This window comes from Stegastes partitus, unplaced genomic scaffold (assembly GCF_000690725.1).
Source record: "Stegastes partitus isolate 25-593 unplaced genomic scaffold, Stegastes_partitus-1.0.2 Scaffold418, whole genome shotgun sequence".
NCBI classification, from domain to species: Eukaryota; Metazoa; Chordata; class Actinopteri; family Pomacentridae; genus Stegastes; species Stegastes partitus.
Genome location: NW_007578149.1, coordinates 120,032 through 142,161, shown reverse-complemented (window position 1 = coordinate 142,161; position 22,130 = coordinate 120,032). Strand labels below are relative to the sequence as shown.

At 46.3% G+C, this 22,130-nt stretch overlaps 1 protein-coding gene across 1 annotated transcript in view; it reads left to right on the top strand.

Moving 5' to 3' along the window:
- grin2db (glutamate receptor, ionotropic, N-methyl D-aspartate 2D, b) overlaps positions 1-22,130 on the top strand; it is a 60,629-nt gene that overhangs the window by 4,532 nt on the left and 33,967 nt on the right. Inside the window, exons 2-4 of the mRNA XM_008285837.1 lie at positions 3,101-3,367; positions 9,158-9,486; positions 12,694-12,808. Of these exons, the coding sequence (XP_008284059.1) occupies positions 3,101-3,367; positions 9,158-9,486; positions 12,694-12,808 (711 nt within the window). The remainder of the gene's footprint in view (positions 1-3,100; positions 3,368-9,157; positions 9,487-12,693; positions 12,809-22,130) is intronic.

The window sequence follows — 22,130 nt, the reverse complement described above, 5'->3', positions numbered from 1 at the left end:
AACACAGGAGATCATTTAATCTCTTTATTATATTTTATTCAGTTACAGTCGCCTTATGAACGAAGAGGCCCGGTTCTGACTTCCTGCTATCAGCAGCTGTTCAAACATCACATTTAATCAGGTATCTGTCTTTTCTGGTCACCAGTAATCAGTATCGACCCTCAAGAAGCCACATCGGTCCTACATGACCTGATTTTTCATCAATAACGACGACTGTAGCTGCAGATGTGACGACTGGCCAGTGATTGGCTGCATGCGGTGTGCTGGAGCTGCACGACGCTGCAGGAAACGCTGCGACGTTTAGTTGTCCTGCGACGGGAAAACGCATCTTAGCTTTAAGCATACAAAATGTTATATGAATGAAATAAGTAAAAATAAAAAACATAATTTAATAAAATTGCAAGATAAAAGTTGGAATTTCACGAATTTCTCTCAAGATGCAAAAACAAAACGACATCAGCCGTTTATAACTCGGGTTCTAATTGAGATTGATCAGCTTCCTGCAGCTCTGTTTGCAGTTCGTCTCTGTTCTAGATCCAAATCCTAAAGTGCTGTTAATTGTTGTTTTCCAAGATTCTGTTTCAGATTTTTCTGCCTCCTAACTTAGCCGCTAGCCGTTAGCGTAGCCGTATCCACCGTGAAAGACTTCCTGGTTCGTGGCGACGGCTTGTTTGTTTTTCTGCAGGTTGCATCAGACCTAAAGTTCTGCATTTAATAAACAAATGATCGGTTGATTAACAAGCCGAATATCGGCCCTGAGAATCACTCGGTCCCTGTGCAGGCTGCAGTCTGTTTCCAAAGCAGCCTGGTTCGCTGGACGCCTCTCATCCCTGCTGTCATGTTCTCACTTGTTTGCAAACAGCGACTTTCCACTTGTCAGTCCTCGTTAATAAAGTGGACGGTCAGGGTTTGGCTGTCCAGCTGGAGCTGCAGATCGTTCCAGCCGTCTCCACTCCGTCGTGCAGCTCCGGGACGACAGCTTGAGAGAAATGGCTGCGTGACGGCGTCGCGTTTTTTAAAAACCTCCTTCGGTGACTCCGTTAATTGGCATCGTGTCTTTCACATCAGGGATTCTCTGCCGTTTGGAACCTTTCTCGTTCGGTTTAACGCATCCAGAGCAGTTGTTCCTCCTGCCTCGGATGGCGTTCGGATCTTCGGAGCTTTGTGCTGCTGATTGAAACGGTGAAACAAATTAATCGCGTTGCCTCTTGTGGTGGCAACAACCTCAACACCCTGCTGACTGCAGAACACGACAAAGGTCACGTGTTGGAGCTCGTCTCCATCGCAGGGTGGATGTTGAAGCAGCACAGTGTACTGTGTGTTCCTAACTGTGGCTGAAGATTATTTTCGATTATTTTTAATTAGTTTGTCTCTTAATCGATCAGTTGTTGGTGAAAATATTTTCTAAAAAGCTGAACGAGGCCCTCTGCCGCCTCCTCTTGCGGCGTCGCGCTGCTAAAGGCGGCTTTTCTTTGGATGACATTCAGATCTTTGCTCTTGTCACACGGAGCTTTGTGCCGCTGATTTAAATGGTCGGACTAATTAGTTGTGTTTCCTCGCGTGGTGACAGAGAAATATTTCCACTCTGCTGATTTCTCTTTCTTTTCTCCTTCTCTTTTGTTATTTGGCTGCACACACACTCGTTCACCCTCAGCCCGGTCGCTGCTAAATTACGTTCCTGTGCAACTAAACTGCATCTCAATTAAAAAGACTTTTGTTTTCAAATAAACTTTATTTCTGACTTGGTGGGAGCATCAGAATTAAGCTTTTCTAGTTTTCCGTTGTTTACTTTCAGTTTTCAGTCGATTTCTGGTTCAATTTAGGAACAAAAGTTAAAAATTGACTCGGTTAAAGTTTGGAAAAATGTCATCGTTGTCGCTCTGTTTTCTGTGTTGCCATGGTGACAAGTCCCACCCCATTGGATGTGATTGGTTGGCTGAAAGGGAGCCACCGTACAATGAAAAGAAAAAAAGAGCAGAAATAGCAGCGATGTGTTGATTATCACACTTGAACTTGTTCTGTGGCGCTTGTCCAGGTTGTGTTCTCCTGACTGGACCCTCGCTGGTGCTGAACCTGCTCTCAGGCGAACGTCGCTAAATGAAACCGTAGATTAGAAATGAAACAGTTTCGTTGTGATGATTGTGTGCAGCCAAACTCTGTCTTTTAAATAAAGTTTTAAAGAGTCCAAAGAGACCTTAAATCAGCATAAACAACCTTCTGTGTTCTTTGCAAAGTTGTTCGTCAGGTTTCCACAGCGACAGGAAACAGAAAGCTGCACACACACTGAACACAAATGCAGTTCAGATGGCAGCATGTTGGGAGAGAGCTCACGGTGTCCAGCAGCAGCAGGAACAGCTGCAGGATGATGCGTTTTGATTTCCCAGCGTGGATCCTGGACGTGTCGTGCAGCTCCACTGTACACCGAAGTGGACTAACAGGACAGTGAATGCAGCACAAAGGGAGAGCCGCTTACATTGTCAGAACAGCTCGCAGTGTCACAATGTCGCGCATCCTCCGGTGTGAAGAAAAGGTTTGGGGATGGAGGGGGAGCTGAAGGTCAGGGTCACTGATCTGCAGAAACTCTGCGCTGTTTGATCTGTAAATGGCACCGACTGGGGCCGTCGCCGGGCCTCTGATGTTCCTGGGAGGGAGGCGGTGAGCCGACATGGGTATGAGAGTGAGTAAGGGCATGCGTGTGCGCTCGCCGTACGTCCGTGTGTGCCGTGTTTGTGTATGCATCGCAGAGGGCCGGCGTTTCATCACCACAACGCCGAGGAAAGTAACAAAAAGCGCTGCATCCGTGCTCACAAACAACCGCTGTTAGGAATTAAACCGTAGCACTTTGATGAACTTGCTTTGAAGACCTCGTCCTCGGCGCGCTCTTTACAAAAACACTCCCTGCTGGAGAATTCGCGCGACAGCCCGAGCTGTTGCAGCCCCGCGGCTGCCGCACAAAAACCGGAGGCCCCGGTGACGCAGGAGTAACGCTGTTTGTTGCTTTCTCTCGATGTTGCAGCTGCAGTTTGGACTCAGAGGACGAACTTTGCATTTTTTAAACCACATCTGCTGCTCTCTTCCCCCCCTTCCTCCCCCAAATCAGGAATCAGGTTCCATCTTTCTCCAGTTCAGCTCCTCCACGGCGCTGCAGCTGGAGGTCATCTTCGAGGTGCTGGAGGAGTACGACTGGACCGCCTTCTCCGTGGTGTCCACCCGCCACCACGGCTACCAGGACTTCCTGTCGGTGGTGGAGGGCCTGACGGACGGCTCGTTCATCGGCTGGGAGAAGAAGAGCGTGGTGATCCTGAACGTGACCGACGACCCCGGCGGCGCTCGAACCCGCCGCCTGCTGAAGGAGAACGAGGCGCAGGTGAGACAGGGGGGAGGGAGGGGGGAGGAGAGGGGGAGGAAAGGGGAGGAAGTGCTGCCCCGGTTCTGACAAGGCGGCTTCCCAGGTTTTTCCTTCCTTCTTCTTCGACTCTCCCTCTGTCCCTCCGCATCTCTCTCTCCCCTCTCTCCTCTATCCCTCTGTTCTTCTCTCCCTCCATCTGCCGAGGCTTCCACGAGTCGGTCCGACCCGCCGTTGTGTCTCCAGTGTTTGGAGGTAGAAGGTTCTCCAGACAGGAACCGCTAGAAAACAAACACCATCGTAGTACTCAGGGCTCCAGACCAACGTTTTCTCTGGTCGCACCTCCCGCCTTGACTTGCTGAACGTTTTCTTATCGATAGACGCTACGATTCACCAATGTTCCCTAAACGCCCCACATCGCAGGCTGCTGTAGCTGCGATGTGCTCAGACAGGTGTGCAAATTACACTGAAAGTAGTTAAACTAGGGCGTTGTAGTGTCAGATTTGTCCAAGATGATTGCGTTTTTAAATGTAAATACACTTTATAAGTACACCAAAGTAACAGGAGTACTACTTTCCACCACTGTGGTTAACGCGGTAGCTGCCGACACTAACACAGTGTCGTGATCGTCGTGCATTCGCGCCAACGCAACTTGCAAGCTCTCAAAAAGAGGTTGCAGTCTGGAGCCCTGTTAGCCCAGCGTTTAGGCTGATCCATGGTTTCTTCAGGTCCAGTGTGGACGCACATGCAGTCCTGATCATACCACAGGAGTTATGCATTGGTTTGCTACGTGGGCGGTTCCTCATGTTGAACACCAAGAAAGAGCTCTGTGGATGTTTCTGAAGAGCTCTGGATGTAGGAAGTGCTGGAGAAAGCAACACTGAAGATGGTTTAACATGATAAAGGTGTTCAGTTTCACACATAGCGACGTTATTCGACCAGCATGAGGCTAGTCCGTGGTTTCTTCATGACCAAGGTGGATGTTCAGGTGGTTCTATTCCTGCTACTGTAGCTATGCATTGGTTTGCTCCATAGACGGTCTGATTGAACACCAACAAAGAGCTCTGTGGATGTAGTTTCACATTGCCAGACCATTCTGTGGGAATGGGATGACAATGGGAGACGACCGCCCTGGTGATGTTGAATTCTAAACGTGAGGATGACGGCGCGTCTCCTCCTACAGTCTCTCCTCGTTACAAGCATTTGCCTTCTTGCAGTGCAGACAGTGGGTGTAGATGCACATTTTGGACTGCAGTTGGACGCCTACGGAGCGGTATCAGTGGACCGTCACCAACTTGGATAGATGACAGAGTTTAAGTCGTGATACATGAGTACAGAATGTCCACGAAAAGTGAGACGCCATCGTGTTGCAGTAGAACAGATACGACCGACTGTGCAGGTATGGAGCAGACCAGGTGGTTTCCTCATGACCGATGTGGACGTGATGCGGTTCTATTCATAGGTGCTCGTCCATCTGCTGTCATTGGCCCTCGTGTTGAAGCCACAACAGCACTCAGGGCTCCATGGATGTTAAGAAGTCGTGCAGGACACAGCAGCTGCTTCCTGATTGGACTGTAGCTCTGCTAACGATGAAGTCTAAAGTGTGGATGATGGAGAATCTCCTCATGACAAGCATTTGTTTTAGTTCCATTTGTTTGCAGGCACATTCAGTCTGGACTGGACTGGACCCTTCTGACTTGAGTTGATGATGAGATCATGTGTTCTGTTGGATGTGCAAACACAAAAAGCCCAAATTGGTCTTTCACTTTCTGTTTTAACATTTAACACCTGGACTGGATCTGTTCTGCAGACATCAGTCGTCCAATCAGTGAGAAGAACATCTCAGATCTCCACGTTGTCGTTCTTTCGGGGTAAATGACTTTTACCGTCACAGACACTGTGTTTGTCTGCAGCCGGACTCTGGTTGTTATTTCTATGGTTTAATTCTGACTCCTCGTAGTTCTAGCTCCAGATGTTTTCACTTCACTTCCACCGAGCTACGTTGTCCTTTTCAGCTTCTCAAATCAAGTTTGAAGTGATGATGTTGTAGAATCTCAAACTGGGATTTTGACTCCTCAGAATGTAATTACAGATCTGCTGAGTCGCAGTTCTGACTCTGCTGCACATCTCTGTAGTCAGAAGCTCCGCTGAGTGGGAGGGGCTTGTTCCTGGCAGCTGTTTTACCTTCAAGTCAGAGCAGCCGAGGACCACGTTCGAGGAAAATTTAGCCTCAAGCCTCTGAAGAAGGAAGCTGTGGTTCTCCACAGACTCCTCCTGGTTTTCTATTTCTGACCATGTGATCCACCACAGCAGCAAACATGGCTGCTGCTGATGAGAAGCCTCACATGAGCAGCAACAGCTCAGACCAATCAGCAGCTGTTGTTCTGACTGAGCTGGATGATGGAGATCCGTCCGCTCAGAAAGATGTCAGAGCGATCCGAGGTAAAACGACAACGTGGCACATTTAAATCTGGAATTAAATGTTAAAACAACATCGAGGGTGTGTTTGAGTGAGTTTCGTCATCGTCTCCGTCTCCATGCAGCTTCAGATTTACCTGCTCGTCCGGCGACGCTTTAATTCCAGTCGTGTGCATGCATGAAATATGCATGAGTGCGACTGAGTCTACCGAGTGGACCAGAATCGTAGTAAATCACCAACAACTACGTGCATCTGTACAGGACTGTAATCCCGGCTTTACAGTCTTACTGCAGCGAGTCTCTTCAAAAACAACGTCGACTCCCAGAGAGCTAATCGTGACTTTCCTTTAAGTGGAAATGTGCTGGTTGTCTTGTGAAGGGTGTGTGTACGTGTTTCTGATACCTGTTGCAGTAGGTACACGTGGAACCTTTGGAATCGGTTTGGTTCTGACGGGTTCTGATTCTGTTTCTGAAGAGATGTAACTCAGTTTATCATCTCTCTCTTCATTTAGTGTTGATTTTAATTAACTGTCCAGATATTACAGTTACATCGAAGGTATACGTGGAAACTCTGGCTTCAGTAGGGGGTCGGTTTTACTGCACGGTTTGTACGGATCAGTTCGGAACCAGAACCTATAAGAGATTGTAACTTCGGCTTTTCTGGTTCCATTTTGAAAAGAGATGCAGCTCCGTTTAATGTGAAAAAAAAAATAGAACTGAACACCGAGCAGGAAGCTGAAGCATTTATCATCAGAACATCAGAATCCAGTGGGATGTGCTGTCCCAAATCACAGGTTCTGTCTCACCAAGGAGCCAAAATAATGAAGCTGTTCCGGTGCAATAATGTAATGAAACGCTAATTTTATCTTTCTGCTTTTTATTTGGAAGCTTTGGAACCAGAAGAGGGTCTGGAGGTCCGATTCATGGTTTGGTTTCAGAGGAGATGCAGCTCAGCTTCATGTAGAAACTGAAATATTGAGCATTCAAAGTGGAATATTGCACAATAAGTTCAACGACTGCACATGAAAGTGAAACTGATTTTGCACAAACTGCTGAATGTGCAGATTGTTTATGATTTAAGATTCCAGTTTGACCTCAGCTCAGTTTATGACCACTATGGGACTAGCTGTCTAGATCAAGCCTGTGCTACATGAGGAAGCTCTGGGATCAGTGGACGTGTCTGGGTCTGATTCAGGGTTTGGTTCTGGAGGAGACGTCGCTCAGTTTAATGTAAAAACTGCACATTAAGCTGCATGAGAGTGGGACATTACGAAATAAATCTGAAATATTGCACAATATCGAAACTGATTTTGCACAAACCGGCGTCAGATTTGAAAGTGATGGAACTCGTTATGGAATCTAAATTAATTAACTGTCTGCATCAGAGGCGGATGTGTGGAAACTCTGGAGTCAGTTTGTAGGAATCAGCCTATAAGCATGCAGCCGGGTTTGTTAGCGCCGTGGGATGTGTCCCTCCCGGTTTGTTTGAGCTCTACTGTACAGTCCGACCAGAATGAGTCGTGGTTTTGGTTCTGCTGCTTCCTTCCTTCCTTCCTTCCTTCCTTCCTTCCTTCCTTCCCGCTGTCCGCCTGCTGTCCTTCCTTACTTCTCCCCTCTCGCTTTCACTCTGAACTTGCTGGGTTTTTTTTTTTCCTTTTTTCCCTCCCCTCATTTTTCATCGTTTCTCCCAATCAGACCTCCCTCAAACCTCCTCTCTGACCCCCACGGTTCCTCCCCCACCCGTCGGCTTGTTTCGCTAATGTCCATGTTCTTACTCCTCCCCCTCCTCCCCCTCCTGCGTTTCTTTGCCTGGAGACAAGCTCTCGCTCTCTCCTCTGCCTCGCTCTTCACCTCCATCTCTGCCCGGCTATCTTTCACCGCCGCCGTCCATCCGTCCACCGAGCCCCTCGTTGGCGCTCAATGTCATCGCCGGCGTGTTTGACGCGGCACGCCGGCTGCAGCCTCACACTCCTGTAACCTTCCTGCCGTTTCCACGGCGGCAGCGGCGCTCTCTCCATCCCTGCAGGGCTAATAAATAATTGTGATTGCTCAGTGATGCCGTGTGTGCGTTGCATCCTGGTTCTGTGCTACGCAGCGTCCTCGCGGCCCGGCCAGCGGGTCTCCGGGTCAGCTCCTGCTCTCGGCGTCTACCTTTTTGTTCCATCCCTCTTCCGGCTTCAGCGTTTCTCCGTCTGCTCTCCATCTCCCATCTTCAGATACTGAGTGTGTCTGTTTATAACTCTGATTCTCTCCCCCTGTCTGTCACCCTCTGCCTCCCCCCTTCCTCTCATTCCCGGCCTAATTCACTGGAGCTTTATTGGCATCCAGGCTGGATTGTTTTGCCAAGCCATTACAGTTCAGAATTCAATGAAGGCGCAGTTCTCAGAATGTGCTTTCAGTCTGTTACCCCTCCACCTCCCGTTGCATAAAAGAGTTGTCTTCCTCTTTTTGTCCTTCACTTCCCCTTTGTACCTTTTTCTTCCATTTTTTCGATTCTCTTCTTTCCTTTTCTTCTTTTCTAACCTTCTCTCTCTCCACATTTTCCCTCCCTGTGGTCACTTGCCTCCTCCTCATCCTCCTCTTCCTCCCTCCTCACCTCAGCGTTTGCAGCAGAGAGCTCATCCAATGTCACTGCTGTCTTTAATGTTATTTTTTCCTCCCTCTTCCTCTCTCTCTCTCTCTCTCTCTCTCTCCTCTCTCTCCTCAGCCCCGTTCAATCATCCCACCTCCTCTCTCACAAATATCTCTTATCTCTCCAGGCCCTGATTTCACCAAAATATGTCACCCTTTTGCTTTTCTTCGATTCCCTCTTTTCCTCCTCCTCCTCCACCTCCTCCTCCGATCTCTAAGGAGTGACTCTCCCCATCCTCCTCCTCCTCCTCCTCCTCTCGCCTCCTGTTGTCTTCTGCCTTCTTCTAATAACGCGTCACAGTTTAACCTCTTGTCCTCTTGTGTTCCCTCAGGTGTGTTTGCTCTTTAACCCTCCTCTCCAGATTCCTCCCCACTTCTTCCCTCCTTGCCTTTCTTGTGTTACCCCCTCGTTTTTGTTAATATTCATCAGGCTCATTAAGCGCTGACCTCATGGTTTGCTCTCATCTCTCGCATCCTTGCATCCTTGCATCCTTGCAGCCTCCTCCCTTCTCCATGGAAGTCATGCTCCTGACTTCCATGCAGCTTATCACATCAGCTCCCAGCTATCTGTCCTCTTGCGTCTCCCGGCATCCTTGTTATTCGTCGATACGCTCCCTCCTATCCCCCCCCCGCCTCCCCCACGGCTCTATCTGCCTCCCCCCTCGCCTCCCCCCTCCCCCGTCTCCCCTCCTTATCTCACAGGTGTGTATGTGTGTGTGTGTCCTCCCCCGGCTCCCTCCCTGCCTCCCTGCCGCCCCGCAGGTCCGTCTGCTGTACTGCTCCCAGGAGGAGGCCGAGCTGGTCTTCAAGGCCGCCTGGGCCGCCGGTCAGGCCGGGGCGTCGCACATGTGGTTCGCCGTGGGCCCGGCCCTCTCGGGTCTGGGCATGGAGAGCCTGCCGCGGGCCCTGTTCGCCGTGAGGCCGCAGGGCTGGAGGGACGAGCCCCGCCGGAGGATCGCTCGGGGGGTGTCGGTGCTGACCCACGGGGCCGTGGCCATGAGGAAGGAGTACGGGACCACGGGCGGGCCCAACTTCGTCACCAACTGCATGACGGACGCCAACCAGACGCAGAGGCTGAGAGGAAGGATGAGGTGAGGAGGGTCACGGCGGGCTCCAGACAGAACACCGGCTCCAGAACCTCTCTGAGAACTTTGTTAATCCAGAAGGAAGTCCTGGTGCCGGGTGGGTCAGAGACGAGATGAGAATAGACGCACTGCTTGATAGAAAAGCAACATAAATATGATTTATTACTGAAAATAAAGCTAAATGAGGGCTGCAGGTGGATCAGTGGTTAGCACCGTCGCCTCACAGCTAGAAGGTCGCTGGTTCGTGTCCCGGTGAGGACACCCGGGATCTTCCTGCGTGGAGTCTCCATGTTCTCCCCGTGCAGCGTGGGTTCTCTCCGGGTTCTCCGGCTTCCTCCCACAGTCCAGAAACATGCTGAGGTTAATTGGTGATTGTAAATTGTCCGTAGGTGTGAATGTGAGTGTGCTTGGTTGTCTGTCTCTAAGTGTAGCCCTGTGATAGACTGGTTACCTGTCCAGGTGAACCTGCCTTCACCCTGAGTCAGCTGGGATAGGCTCCGCCCCCCCATAGTGAGGATGAAGGTGTAGAGATGATGGATTGATGGGAAATAAATGAGGGAGACTAAGACGGGAACAGAAACGTGAGACGTGACGCTGAAGCAGCGACACGTGATGGTCAAAGACTGGACGAGAAAATTAAATATTACACATGAATTAAAATATCACTCATGAAAGTTTAATGTCGCACATTGAATTGAAACTGATAAATTATTATCTACATGTGAATTATTTAGAGGATGTTTTTCTTCTGGTTTGTTGAAGTTATTTGTTTTGATGGAAGCGTGAAGCTGAGAGCAGCGATTGATTCATCAACTGACTGATTGATCATCTGCTCGATAGAACACCAGAGAACCATGAGAAATGTTCTGTATATTTTCCAGAATGCATAGCTGGCATCTTGCACCGTCCCAGAGTACTAACTAGATGCGGTTCTACTCGTCTGTACCAGCAGAACGTGTTTTTGTTCTGAACTCTGCTTTTGTCAGCTTCAGCCTGTTTTTAATGGAAGAACCAGAACCACTGCAGATTCTCACGTTTACGGTTCACAACGTAATCGTTCTTAAATCCGTTCGTCTGTCCGCCTGGAAGAGCGGTTCTAGATTCTAAGTTTGGATTCATTTAGGGTTCTAGGGTTCTATGTTCCTGCTCACAACGACTGATCTGATGTTCGTGTCGCCTCCCAGCAGCTGACATCTTTAACGTCTGACTTGTCTTTGTGTTGATTTACGTGAGAAGGAACCTGCACGTAATGGTTTGATTTAAAATGCTGAGAACCATTTCAATAAGGTTCCACAAAGAACTATCTAGACAACGGTTCTTTATTTGTGCTACGGTTGTCTGGAGTGACTTTATGGTTCCTAAAAAAGGCATTTTTTGAGTTTTTTTGATGCATCTTGTTGTAGAAATGCTTCTCGCTTTGCAGAACTAGAAACGCTTTCGCCACCGAGCGTTCCAGGTTTTATTGTCTCAGTTTGTGTGGAACCGAGACCGACACGGATCGAGGTGTGTTTTATGAACGGAGCTTTGGTTGGAGGACGAGCAGGAAGATGCATCCAGTGTTTCTAGATTTGAAGCTTGGCTCCACGGGTTCATTTAAGGTTCTAAGGTTCTATGTTCCTGCTCACAGAGACCGATCTGGTGTTTGTGTTGATTTACGTGAAAAGGAACCTGCTAGAAATGCTTAAAGAACCATTTAAATAAGGTTCCACAACAAACTATCTAGAAAATGGTTCTTTATTTTTGTTTAAAGTTTTTAAAAATGCTGTTTATGGTTCCTACAAGAAGCATTTTTGATGTTTTTTGATGCACCTTTTTGCAGAAATGCTTCTCACTTTGCAGAACTGAAAACGGTTCCTGCAGCTAAGCAGGAGCTTCGAGGACGAGCTGGAAGATGTGTTCAGTGTTTCTAGATTTTCAGTTTGGATCCACGGGTTCATTTAAGGTTCTGTGTTCCTGCTCACAGAGACCGATCTGGTGTTTGTGTCGCCTCTCGGCAGCTGACATCTTCATCGTGCGACTTGTCTTTGTGTTGATTTACTTAAGAAGGAAGCTGCTAGAAATGCTGAGAACCTTTTAAATGAGGTTCCACAACAAACTGTTCTTTATTTGTGCTGCGGCTGTGTGGAGGGACTTTTATGGTGCCTACAAAAAGCATTTTTGGATGTTTTTTGATGCACCTTTTTGCAGAAATGCTTCTCGCTTTGCAGAACTAAAACCGTCTCTGAGCATCCCTGGTTCCAGTCAGCAGCTTTGTTCTCCGACCGAGACGGATCGAGGTGTGTGTTCTGTGAAAGGAGCTCTGGTGCTCGGCCAGGTCGAGCTGGAAGACGTCCGGGTGGAGCCGCTGGGCGTCGGTGTCAGGGAGCAGCCACGGAGGGGATGTCTGAATCCGGAGCTGGCTATCATCCATGCAAAATAGATGTTGTTGGTGCGTGTAGTTGTGAGTCGGCGAAATTAGCCCAGCATCTGTAGCCAGCGGAGCATGTCTCATGTATATTAATGAGCTGGCTTTAATGTATTCCTCGTAGGCAGCACAAGCACACACTCTAACAGGTAGCTTCATTCTAACTCCACTTATTCTCGCTCACGCTCTTCACATACAGACTCTGGTCACCGTGAAGCGGAGCCCAAACGTGTCATTAATTAGTTTACTCGCAGTAATTTTAGTAAATGATGCTCAGCACAAACAGCGCTGCAATTATCAGGACGTGATTAATGGATTCTTCTGTCTGTGTGTTTAAAGTGCGTCCAGGACTGCGGGAAGATGTGTTCATTTGCATTTCCTTTGCACTGCTGCCTGCCGTTCAGCGGCTGCAACTGCAGGCTGCGGCTGGCGTCACGCAGCAGAGCGAGCAGCTCTCAGGTTGTGTGTTCTGACGGCGGCGGGATGACATAAGGAGACAATTAGAAGGTCTGTCCTGTGTGATTATCAGACAAACTAAGGAGCCGGCAGCCGACGCCGAGAGCGGCAGTTGTTTGACTTCAAAGATCCTGACAATCCGGCGCCTCTGATCCTCCGTCTGCACGTTTGATGAGCAGACTGTCACCACAGAGGTGCTGCGGCTCGGTTTCAGGTAGAAATAGAACAGGGCAGGCGTTCTGCTGCATCAAACGCATCCCCGACATCCTCTCTCTGCCCTCCTCGTTTCCTTCAAGCACGTTGTTAATTCAGCCGCTAACGCTGCGTCTCCTCCTCCTCCGACGTCTCTGCAGGTATTTCAGCAACATCACGCTCGGCGGCAGAGACTACTCCTTCAACATCGACGGCTACCTGGCCAACCCCTTCCTGGACGTCATCTCCTGGACACCTGGACGAGGATGGGAGGACGTAAGGCCCCGCCGCCGCCGCCGCCGCCGCCGCTTGACCTCTAATCATGTGTTGGTGGAGCTGATTCACAGGCAGGAGGCTCGTTTAAGGCCACAGGATGAGCATTATGTGCCTCATGTCATTTAGAAACTCCACCTGAGGTCTGTGCTTCTTGTGATGCATTTACACAGAACGAGCAACGAATTTACTGACACAGAATTTACCCTCAAAATGCTCCAAAGGTCACAATTTCCAACTCAGCCTCCATCATTCTTAAGAAAGGTGCAAAGAAAACAAGAAATTGTGCAAAAAAAAAAGAAAAGAAAAGAAAATTACCTTAAATAACTGAAATGCAGAGTCACACATGGTTTCTTTCAGGCCCTTTGCTCGCAGGACGAGGACTGTGTGCCTGATGTAGTTTAGAAATTCTTACCGACGTCTTTGTTTTGCTCAAATTTAACGACAGAATTTACCCTCAAAATGCTCCAAATGTTAGAATTCCAAACTCAGCCTCCATCATTCTTGAGAAAGGTGCAAAGAAAACAAGAAATTCTTGCAAAAGAAAATTAGAAAACGGCCTCAGATCACTGATCCACACATGGTCTCGTTCAGGCTCTTTGCTCGCAGCATTATGTGTCTCATATCATTTAGAAATTACAGCCGACGTCTGTGTTTTGCTTGAATTTACTGACACAGATTTTACCCTCAAAATGCTCCAAAGGTTAGAATTCCCAACGCAGCCTCCGTGAATCTTCAGAAAGGTGCAAAGAAAACAGGAACATTTTGCAAAAACTCATAAAAAAATCACCTTAAGTCCCTGAAATACGGATTTTTCAAGCTGCTCAGTTGTTCTAAAGACGGTTAAAAACGCTCTCTTGTATTTTACTGTAAACGTTCCCGAGACGTTTTCATTTAGTTCCTGTTTATGGATCGATGCTGTTTCATGTAGGATTTCCAGCCTCCATAGTTCTGGAGACGACGACAAGACAAACTAATGAAACGGTTCCTTAGATCACTGGAGGGTTCATGTGATCACCGTACCTCTGTGTTTGGTGGAATCTGGATTCCTGCTTTACATATTGCAGACGTGGCAGGTTTATACAGGATTAAGGTCACTTATTCAATTATTCTAAACTACCGGAGATCCCCGGGTGGCGCCGGTCCGGTGGGAATCAGGCTTCAGGAGAGAAGAGGCCTGAAAAACATGAAACGCTTTGTCGTATTTTATCGTAAAATGTCAGAATTCATAATTCTGTGGCTGGAACTCGTCCTGAATTTGCACCAAAAACGTTCTTTCACTCAGAATATTCAGTGCAGCCTCCGTACCGCTCAAGGAAAGTGCTGAGAAAACTTGAAATCTTGCTAAAACTAATAAAAAATGACCTCCGATCCACTAAACGCTGATCGGTACGGGACTGATGCTACCTCCTGAGCTCTGGTGGAATCTGGATTCCTGCTTTACATATTGCAGACGTGGCAGGTTTACACAGGATTAAGGTCACTTATTCAGTTATTATGAACTACCAGAGATCCCCGGGTAGCGCCGGTCCGGTGGGAGTCGGGCTTCAGGAGAGGAGAGGCCTGCTCCACGCTAGATGTCTCCTAACTGGCTGTAGCTTCGTCCTCTGTGAAGCCAACAAACGCCTGCAGCCACTGAACCCGGAGCAGCAGTTCTGCTTACCCGGTTCCTACGTCTGACTGCAGGATCCGCGTCGGCCCGGAAACCGGAACAGAAACCTGACAGCGGAGATGAGCGGGTCACGGGTTCGTGTTCACGTAAAGTTCAGGTTAGCGACGGACGCCTGAGGCAGAGCCGAGGATCCGAACGCTGACCGGGTCGGGTTGTTCCTGACGAAGCTTCTGAACACGTTGAACCTCCAGAAGGATCAATGCAGCGACTAAAACACGACAATTCACCGAAATCAGCTCATAAACCAACATATTAAAGCAGCTTTCAGCTTTTATTAGGAGACGATCTGTTGCTGTTACGTCAGAAACAGGCTGAAACGTGTTCATGACATAAAACTACAGACATCAGAAGACCGACTGTAAAAGCAACGAAATCATAAATGAAATCATATTTTTGCAGATTCACTATTAGTAAAAAAAAAAAAAAAGTTTTCTGAAGACGTAACGAACAGTTTTGCTTTGTTTGGTTTTTCAGAGAGAGAATATATAAAGTCATATTTTTTTCTGTGATTATCTGCTATTGAATGGAAAGTCTTTAAAATAACCTTAAAATAATATTTATTTTCTTGCAAATAATATATGTGTCAAATAATGATCATTTCTGTTGATTTAAATGCAGTAAAATTATTGTCATCTTATAGTTAAACATCGTAAATAAACATCAATAGGGTTTGTATATATCTGTACTAAAACTGGCCAAATCTGTAAAATAACATTTCAAAAATATTTATAATTTTTAATCCTTAATTCCTGTATTTTATGGTTAAATAATGACAATAACAAATAACAAATTATGTTATTGCATAATTTACTTTTTTTTGTAGGCGGACGTCATTTATGTTTTCATTCTGTTTTTGTTGAGTCAACATTCAAATCATTTCTTTTATTTTCTGCTCTTACTAGATATTAACTAATAAAACTGGAAAAATCTGTAAAATAACAATTTTTAAAAAATGTACAATTATTATTTTGTTTTCATTTTTTCTTTCATAATAGCAATTATTTGTGCAATTTTTTAAATTATAAAATATTTGTACTTACAATTTAACAAACAAGGAAAATCTGTAAAATAACAATTACAAAATATTTAATATTTTTTAATATCTGTGATTTTACTAGAAAAAGTGGAAAATATTTAAAATAACAATAAAAATGTTTTTAAAATATTCAATGCTTAATATATCATTTATTTTCTTGAAAATAGCACGTATGTGTCAAATTATTATTTATTGTATCTGTAAAATATGTAAAATAACAATTTTTCAAAAAAGTAAAACTATTACAGTTTTTAAATTGATTTTTTATTTCCTAAAAGCAGATATTTGTGAAATTATTGTATTTCTTACTGATTTAAATACAGCCTTGAAAAGTCTAATCTTACAGCCACACATTGCCAGAAGAAAACAAAACAACACAAACAACAAAAAAATTCCGATTTGTAAATGTGTAAAATATCTTCGTCTTTTTTTTAACTAAAGGAAAAAACGATCTCATTTAACAAAACAGCAAAAATCTGTAAAATATCAGTAAATTGTTTAAAACATGACCGTTAAAAACATGTCAGACTTTTTGGTTAAATCACCTAAATGGTGGTAAAACTGATGATTAATTGATTATTAATCTCATAGAACAACCAGTGGGAGGATCAAACCAGTTCAGCTTCTACGTCCAGAACATTTTGTTGGTCTGAAACCGACGTCATCAGCGGATCGACTTGTTTCTACGTCTGCTTCAACACAAGCTGTTTGTATCTCGTTAGAGGCCAACGAGCAATTAGGACGAACAATTCATCGATTTCAAACCGCAGTTGGAAACATCGTAATCAGTGAAGCGCAGAGGCTGCAGTTTGGGACGGTTCTGTTAAAAATTAAAAACTTGATTAAAAAACGGCCGCTGATGCAGCTCGTCGATCAGCGAGCGTGCTCAGTGTTTATGGAAGTAAACATGGATGGTAACGGTGGAGCGTATCTGCCACTCCCCCGCCGCCACCGATGGAGGAAACAGAAGTGTGAGCGCTAACTAAACTAGCATCAGCAGCCAAGTTCTGCCTGTGTGTTCTGGACACTTCCACCCCGTCAGAGCGCTGCCCCGGGGTGGAAGTGTCCCCCGACCAGGACAAATGTTCTGATATTCATCATTAACTGGGCCTGAATATCCAGAGAGCAGAAAGTTCTACTGGGACCAGAACCACTAGTTATTATAACAACTATGAACAATAATGAACAACTAATGAGCCTTCCAGCATCAAGCCCTCCTCGTATCTGGACCTCCGTCTGGACAATCCGACAGCCTTGATATCCGACATAGAAGAAGGTTTTACATTTAGTGTCGGATTATCGAGTCACGACTGTATGTCTGTTTGGTTCCACATGTGTGTGACCCGTAGCCTCTTGACCCACATGTGGGAGGACGTGCATCCGTCCTCGTGTCCAACATCAGTGTTCGAGGTAACAATGAGCACAAAGCGTTCGTCTGACGTCTGCGTCAGGGAGCGATCACAGATCAATACAGTCAGAGCACAGGAAAAAAAACCCAAAGATGGATTAATAGAACCAAAAAGTTCTGGACAGGATGCGTGTCGAAACCCAGTGGGTCGTTTCAGACACATTTTTAAACGATAGTAAAGTGATATTGATCAATACTTAATAGATTTTTATTAGTTATTGTTTCAGTACGTCACAGAAACGTCTTCTGGGCTGAAGCCAGTTAGAAAACTCACTATGAATTTATTTTCCCAAAGTTGTTGTAAAGTAAGGAGAGACACATCGCCTGCAGTTCAGCCGACACCTCCCATAACGGCTGATGGAAGCTGAACCACTGGTGGAGAATATTTAGATTTACTTTAATCTGGTTCCAGCAAATGATTGACTTCAGAACAAAGTGGTTTTTATGAAACATGACGACTTTTTAGCCTCATTCTGGTTCATGTGTTGGTTGAACGGCTGCAGCAGGCGACTGGTTGGCTGCTCAGGCTGATGGATTGTGTTGTTTCAGGTGTTTTTAAACCTGCTGCTGAGTTCTGGGGTTCTGGGGTTCTGGGTTCAGATGGTTTGATGGACATGAGCTGGTCCGGCTGCAGAAACCTGCTGCTGCTGCTCAGATCAGTCGTTTCCGTTCAGCTGAGGGTTTCTGGTGTTCTGGTGTCTGCAGAGCTTCCGGGTTCCTGCAGCACATCATGCATGTTCTACAGAACCGTTCATGAAGCCGTAGCATTCGGGTCACCTGGCGGCTTCAGTGCGTCGGGATTGAACCCTCGTCAGTGTCACAGGAGGCAGAGCTGCTGGTTTCCTGCACACGTCCTTGACATCTGCAGTAATCACAAATACAAACAGCGCCGAGCTGCAGCAGTTCAGCCTCCTGCTGGGTTTAGCGGCCCGGCCCAGTCCGACTCCCGCTGCAGCCCTCAAATCCTTTCAATTAGAAGCTCCTGCGCCGTCCTTCGACTCAAACCGGGTCCGGAACCCGCCCACATGGCGCACAAATGAGGGCGCACACACACACACACACACACACACACACACACACACACACACACACACACACACACACACACTCTCTCTCTGAGGATCAGGCGCCTCTATCTGCCTATTATGCACATCCACGCTGTGGCTCTGGCTGAATATTTAACCTTCTCTGTACAATGACTGCACCACCACCAGAGCCGGAGCTCTGACACGCTGCTGCTGCTGCTGCTGCTGCTGAAGGCCGGCCGGCGTTAGCGCCTGGTGTCGGCTCTGCAGCCCGGTCCAGCTCACCGGGCTGCAGGCTTCAGCAGGAGGCCGCATGTAATGGTTTAATGCTGCAAACGTCCACTACGAGCCAGAGTACTTGTAGCTAGTTTCTGATTTTTATTGTGGACATTCTGTTCAGTTTTATAAATTAATATATTTTTTCTGTGAGTTTGGTGCATCTCATCTTTATTAAACTGGATAAATGTGTAAAATCATATTTTAAATAAATCTGATCTTAATTTACATTAAAAATATGGATTTAAAAAAAATTAAATCCAATTAATATTTAATGTCAAATTACAGTTTTGTTTGCAGTTAACACTCAAACATGACTTTTATTTTATTTTAGATAATATCTGTAATAAAATCAGAAAAATAACGATTCAAAAATATTTTCCTCTCAAAACAGCAAATATGTGTAAAATAATGTTTTTCTTTCCTAATTTAAATCCAGTTAATATTTTATGTCCACATGTTGTAAAAGGAACTAATTTCTACATCTACAGATTTTTAATGTGGACGTTTAGGTCAGGGGTTTTTTTTTTTTTTTGTAGTCAACATGTAAATTAACTCATTTTCTAACATTATTTAAAACATGTAAATCTGTAAAAGAACAGTTTAAATTTTAAAAAACATATTTTTATAGTTGTAATTATACATAATTTTACTTTCGTTTAATTTTTTGTAAACTTTTATCTTTTTCTGATTTAAATGCATTTTTAAAAATTAAATTTTACAATTTACATTATAAAGAAACAAAACAGTTTTTTTTAAATTGCAGAATTTTGATCTGGACATTTTTTGTGTGAATAATTTTCTATAATTTTACAACATATTATGTGTTATTTAACAACACAAGAGAATTCTATAAAATAAAAAAAGAATTACAGTTAATTTTCTTTTTTTTACAGTGTCGGTTTAATCACTTGAATATTTTTGTTTTTCAAGCATAAAATGACAGCAGCCGTATCAAATATCATTAAAAACATCCTCATAAGTCTCATAAGTTTGTTAATTATTCCTCCTGTGGACCCAGCAGCGCTCCAGGACGTTTCTGGGATTTAATCTACAAACGTTTGGTCCAAACCAGAACCCTGGTTCTGCCCCTGAAACCCTCTGACAGTCTGTTGTGGTGTTTTTGGTGTTCTGCTCCTGACGTCGGTGTTTTGCATCTCTCTGGCTTTTGGTCTTGCAGAAGGCGGCGGCGTGTTTCCTGTTAGCTCTGCTCAGTGCGTTCTGATTGAATGTGGGTTCGGTCCGGGTGCAGCTCAGACGCTGTCATCGCGCCGCCTGCTTCCTGCCAGACGTTCCTTCCCTCCGCCGGCCTGCTGAAGCGCTTTTATTTCTGTAACTGTAACACGTCTTCAGGTACAGTTGGCGTGTTTCCTCCTCGTCGCCTCGGCTGCACTCGTCGTGACACGCTGTCATCAGGCGACGGCGCCGAGAAGCGTCAGGAGGAAGCTTCACACACAGAAAGAAAGAGACATGGAGGCTTCCTAGGTGTGGTTCTGCCTCTTTAAAGCACCTCAGGCAGCCAGTCAGACAAACAGAGGAGCAGGAAGCAGCTGCAGGAGGCTTGACGGACGTTTCCAGGTCAGCGGTGGACACGGAGCGGCGGCGTGGTCTCACGGCGGAGCGTCAGAACCACAGGAAGGACGTCCAGCCGGAGCTAGAACGCTGCTGCAAGGGGGTTCTAAAACAAGACGGTCCTTTAGTTTATTGGATCAGGACATGATGAGATGAGTTTGATATGAATCCTCCAGAGTAGTCGGGGGACACAGATACAGACATGTTGTTGGATCTCCGAGTGATTCTGGACAATTCTCTGGAGTCTGTTCTCCAGCATCCATCAGGCTTCTGTTCATGTTCTCTGGTGAACTTTGATGTGGAAGTTTAGCTGTGAGCAGCAGCCAGGTTTAGTTCTGCTCCTCCGTCCATAGAGGCTGATGTTCTGAAGTGTCCTTCACACTGTGTGAGCTTCACACTAACTCTGGTCTCCATTGATCAGCCCTGTGCCAAGTCTGAAGCAGCTGCCTTTGTCTGGTGTCCACAGCTCCATAGTGACAGTAGTTGACTGTCCGTGGAGTCGTTGTAGGAGGACGACCACTGCAGCCCTGATCAGTGCTGCTGTGGCTCCTTCTGGACCTCCTGGTTCCTGCTCACACTGGGCTGCACTGGGTTCTAGCTGCTCACTGGTCTTCTGGATCCTTTTCCATCTTTGTCCAGTCTCTCAGTCAGATGTTTCTCCTCCTCTGTTCAGGTCTTCTCCATGTGGAGCCATGATGCAGACATAGACAGTCCATAGGTCCAGAACTGAGAAGGTTCTGCTGCTCTCAGCTTGTTGTAGAACCATGTTCATGCAGTTGGACTGATGGGAACCACAGCTGGACTCTCTGTGCTTGCTTTGTTTTCAGCATTATCTGTGTGAGGTATTAGTTTTGCTGCTCAGAGGAAACACTCTGCTGCTGGACTTAATGCAGGTGTTTAGAGGTGATTCAGTCCAGAACCGTTTGACATTTAAGTGTTATTGCTCAGGTACTCGCTGCTGCGTGTAAATGATTATCACTGAGTTTATTGTCCGACTGCAGCGCCGCCGCCGCCTCGTTCATCAGAGCAACCTTTCCACGCTCACGGGTCTGTCAGATAATCGCTCGTGTCCCACATAGCGATGAATGAGCAGCATCCTGTGTATTACCTGTGCAGCAGCATCACCTGCTGCGACTCGGCGCCCCGCCGCGTCTTTATGAAGCCATAACGTCGCCTTTTTATTGGAGACACGTTCATTTATCTGTGGAGTCGTTCAGCGTCCACGGCTTCACGTTGCACACTTTGTTTTTCTCCGTCTGCGTAATCCAGGTTCTGGCAGAACGACGTTTAATGAACACAAAGCCGCTCGCCGTCGCGGCGGTCCGACGCACGCTTTCCCGCGTTATTCCGCCCGCCCTCCGCTAGCGCGACGCCGCGAGAATCTCAAGTCCCGCTTTAAAAAAACATGCGACGGCTTTATGCAAACATGCATATTTATGAGCTGGAATGAAAGTGGTTGCAGGCGGCGATACAAACTATGAAATATCATTTGATTAAATATAAAACTCTGGAATTAAAGCCTGCACATAAGACAGTTATTTCTCTTTCTGCCCTTTATCTGATTGTGCAGCAGCAGACGTTAGCATGTCGAGGCTCAGCGGCGCCACCGCGTCCTGCTGCTGATTCATCTCCATCAGATAGTTCTGTTCTCACATATGTGGAAAAGAAAAAAAAGAGAAGAAGAAGAAGAAGCGGTTTTGGGCAGTTTGTTTAAAAATGTAGGCTGATGGGATTCTGGGGACGGTTCTTGTTCTCCAGAGCGTCCACAGACATGTGACCAGCAGCCGGTCCGGTTCGACGTTCTGATCCGCTGCTGGTGTGATTCCACTGTGATGAAATAAGGAGCCGGAGCCGTTTTAGGAACTAAAGGTTCAACCAGGAAGTAAATCAGCATCCCTGGTGTCAGACAGACGATGGACGGGAAGCAAAACAGACGCTCAAGCTCACCGGTCTCCATGTTTTGTGTCTTTGCAGTTGTTCTTTGTCGGTTTGTCTCTTTGTGTCTCCCTGTGACCGTTTTGTATTCATGGCTGTTTTCTGTCTCTCTGTGGTCATTTGTGCGTCTTTGTGGCCATTTTGTGTCTCCTTGTGGTTGTTTTTGTTTCTTTTGTTGTCATTTGTGTCTCACTGTGGTTGTTTTGTGTCTCTTTTTGGTTGTTTGCGTGTCTTTGTGGTCATTTGTGTCTATTTGTAGTTGTTTTTGTCATTTTGTGTCTGGTTTTGGCTGTTGTGTGTCTATTAGTGACCGTCTGTGGTGATGAAGGTACATGAACATGAATGTGAGACGTTCCTCTGACTGACTGGTGTCTGCAGTGTGTGTCCAGTCTGACTGCTGG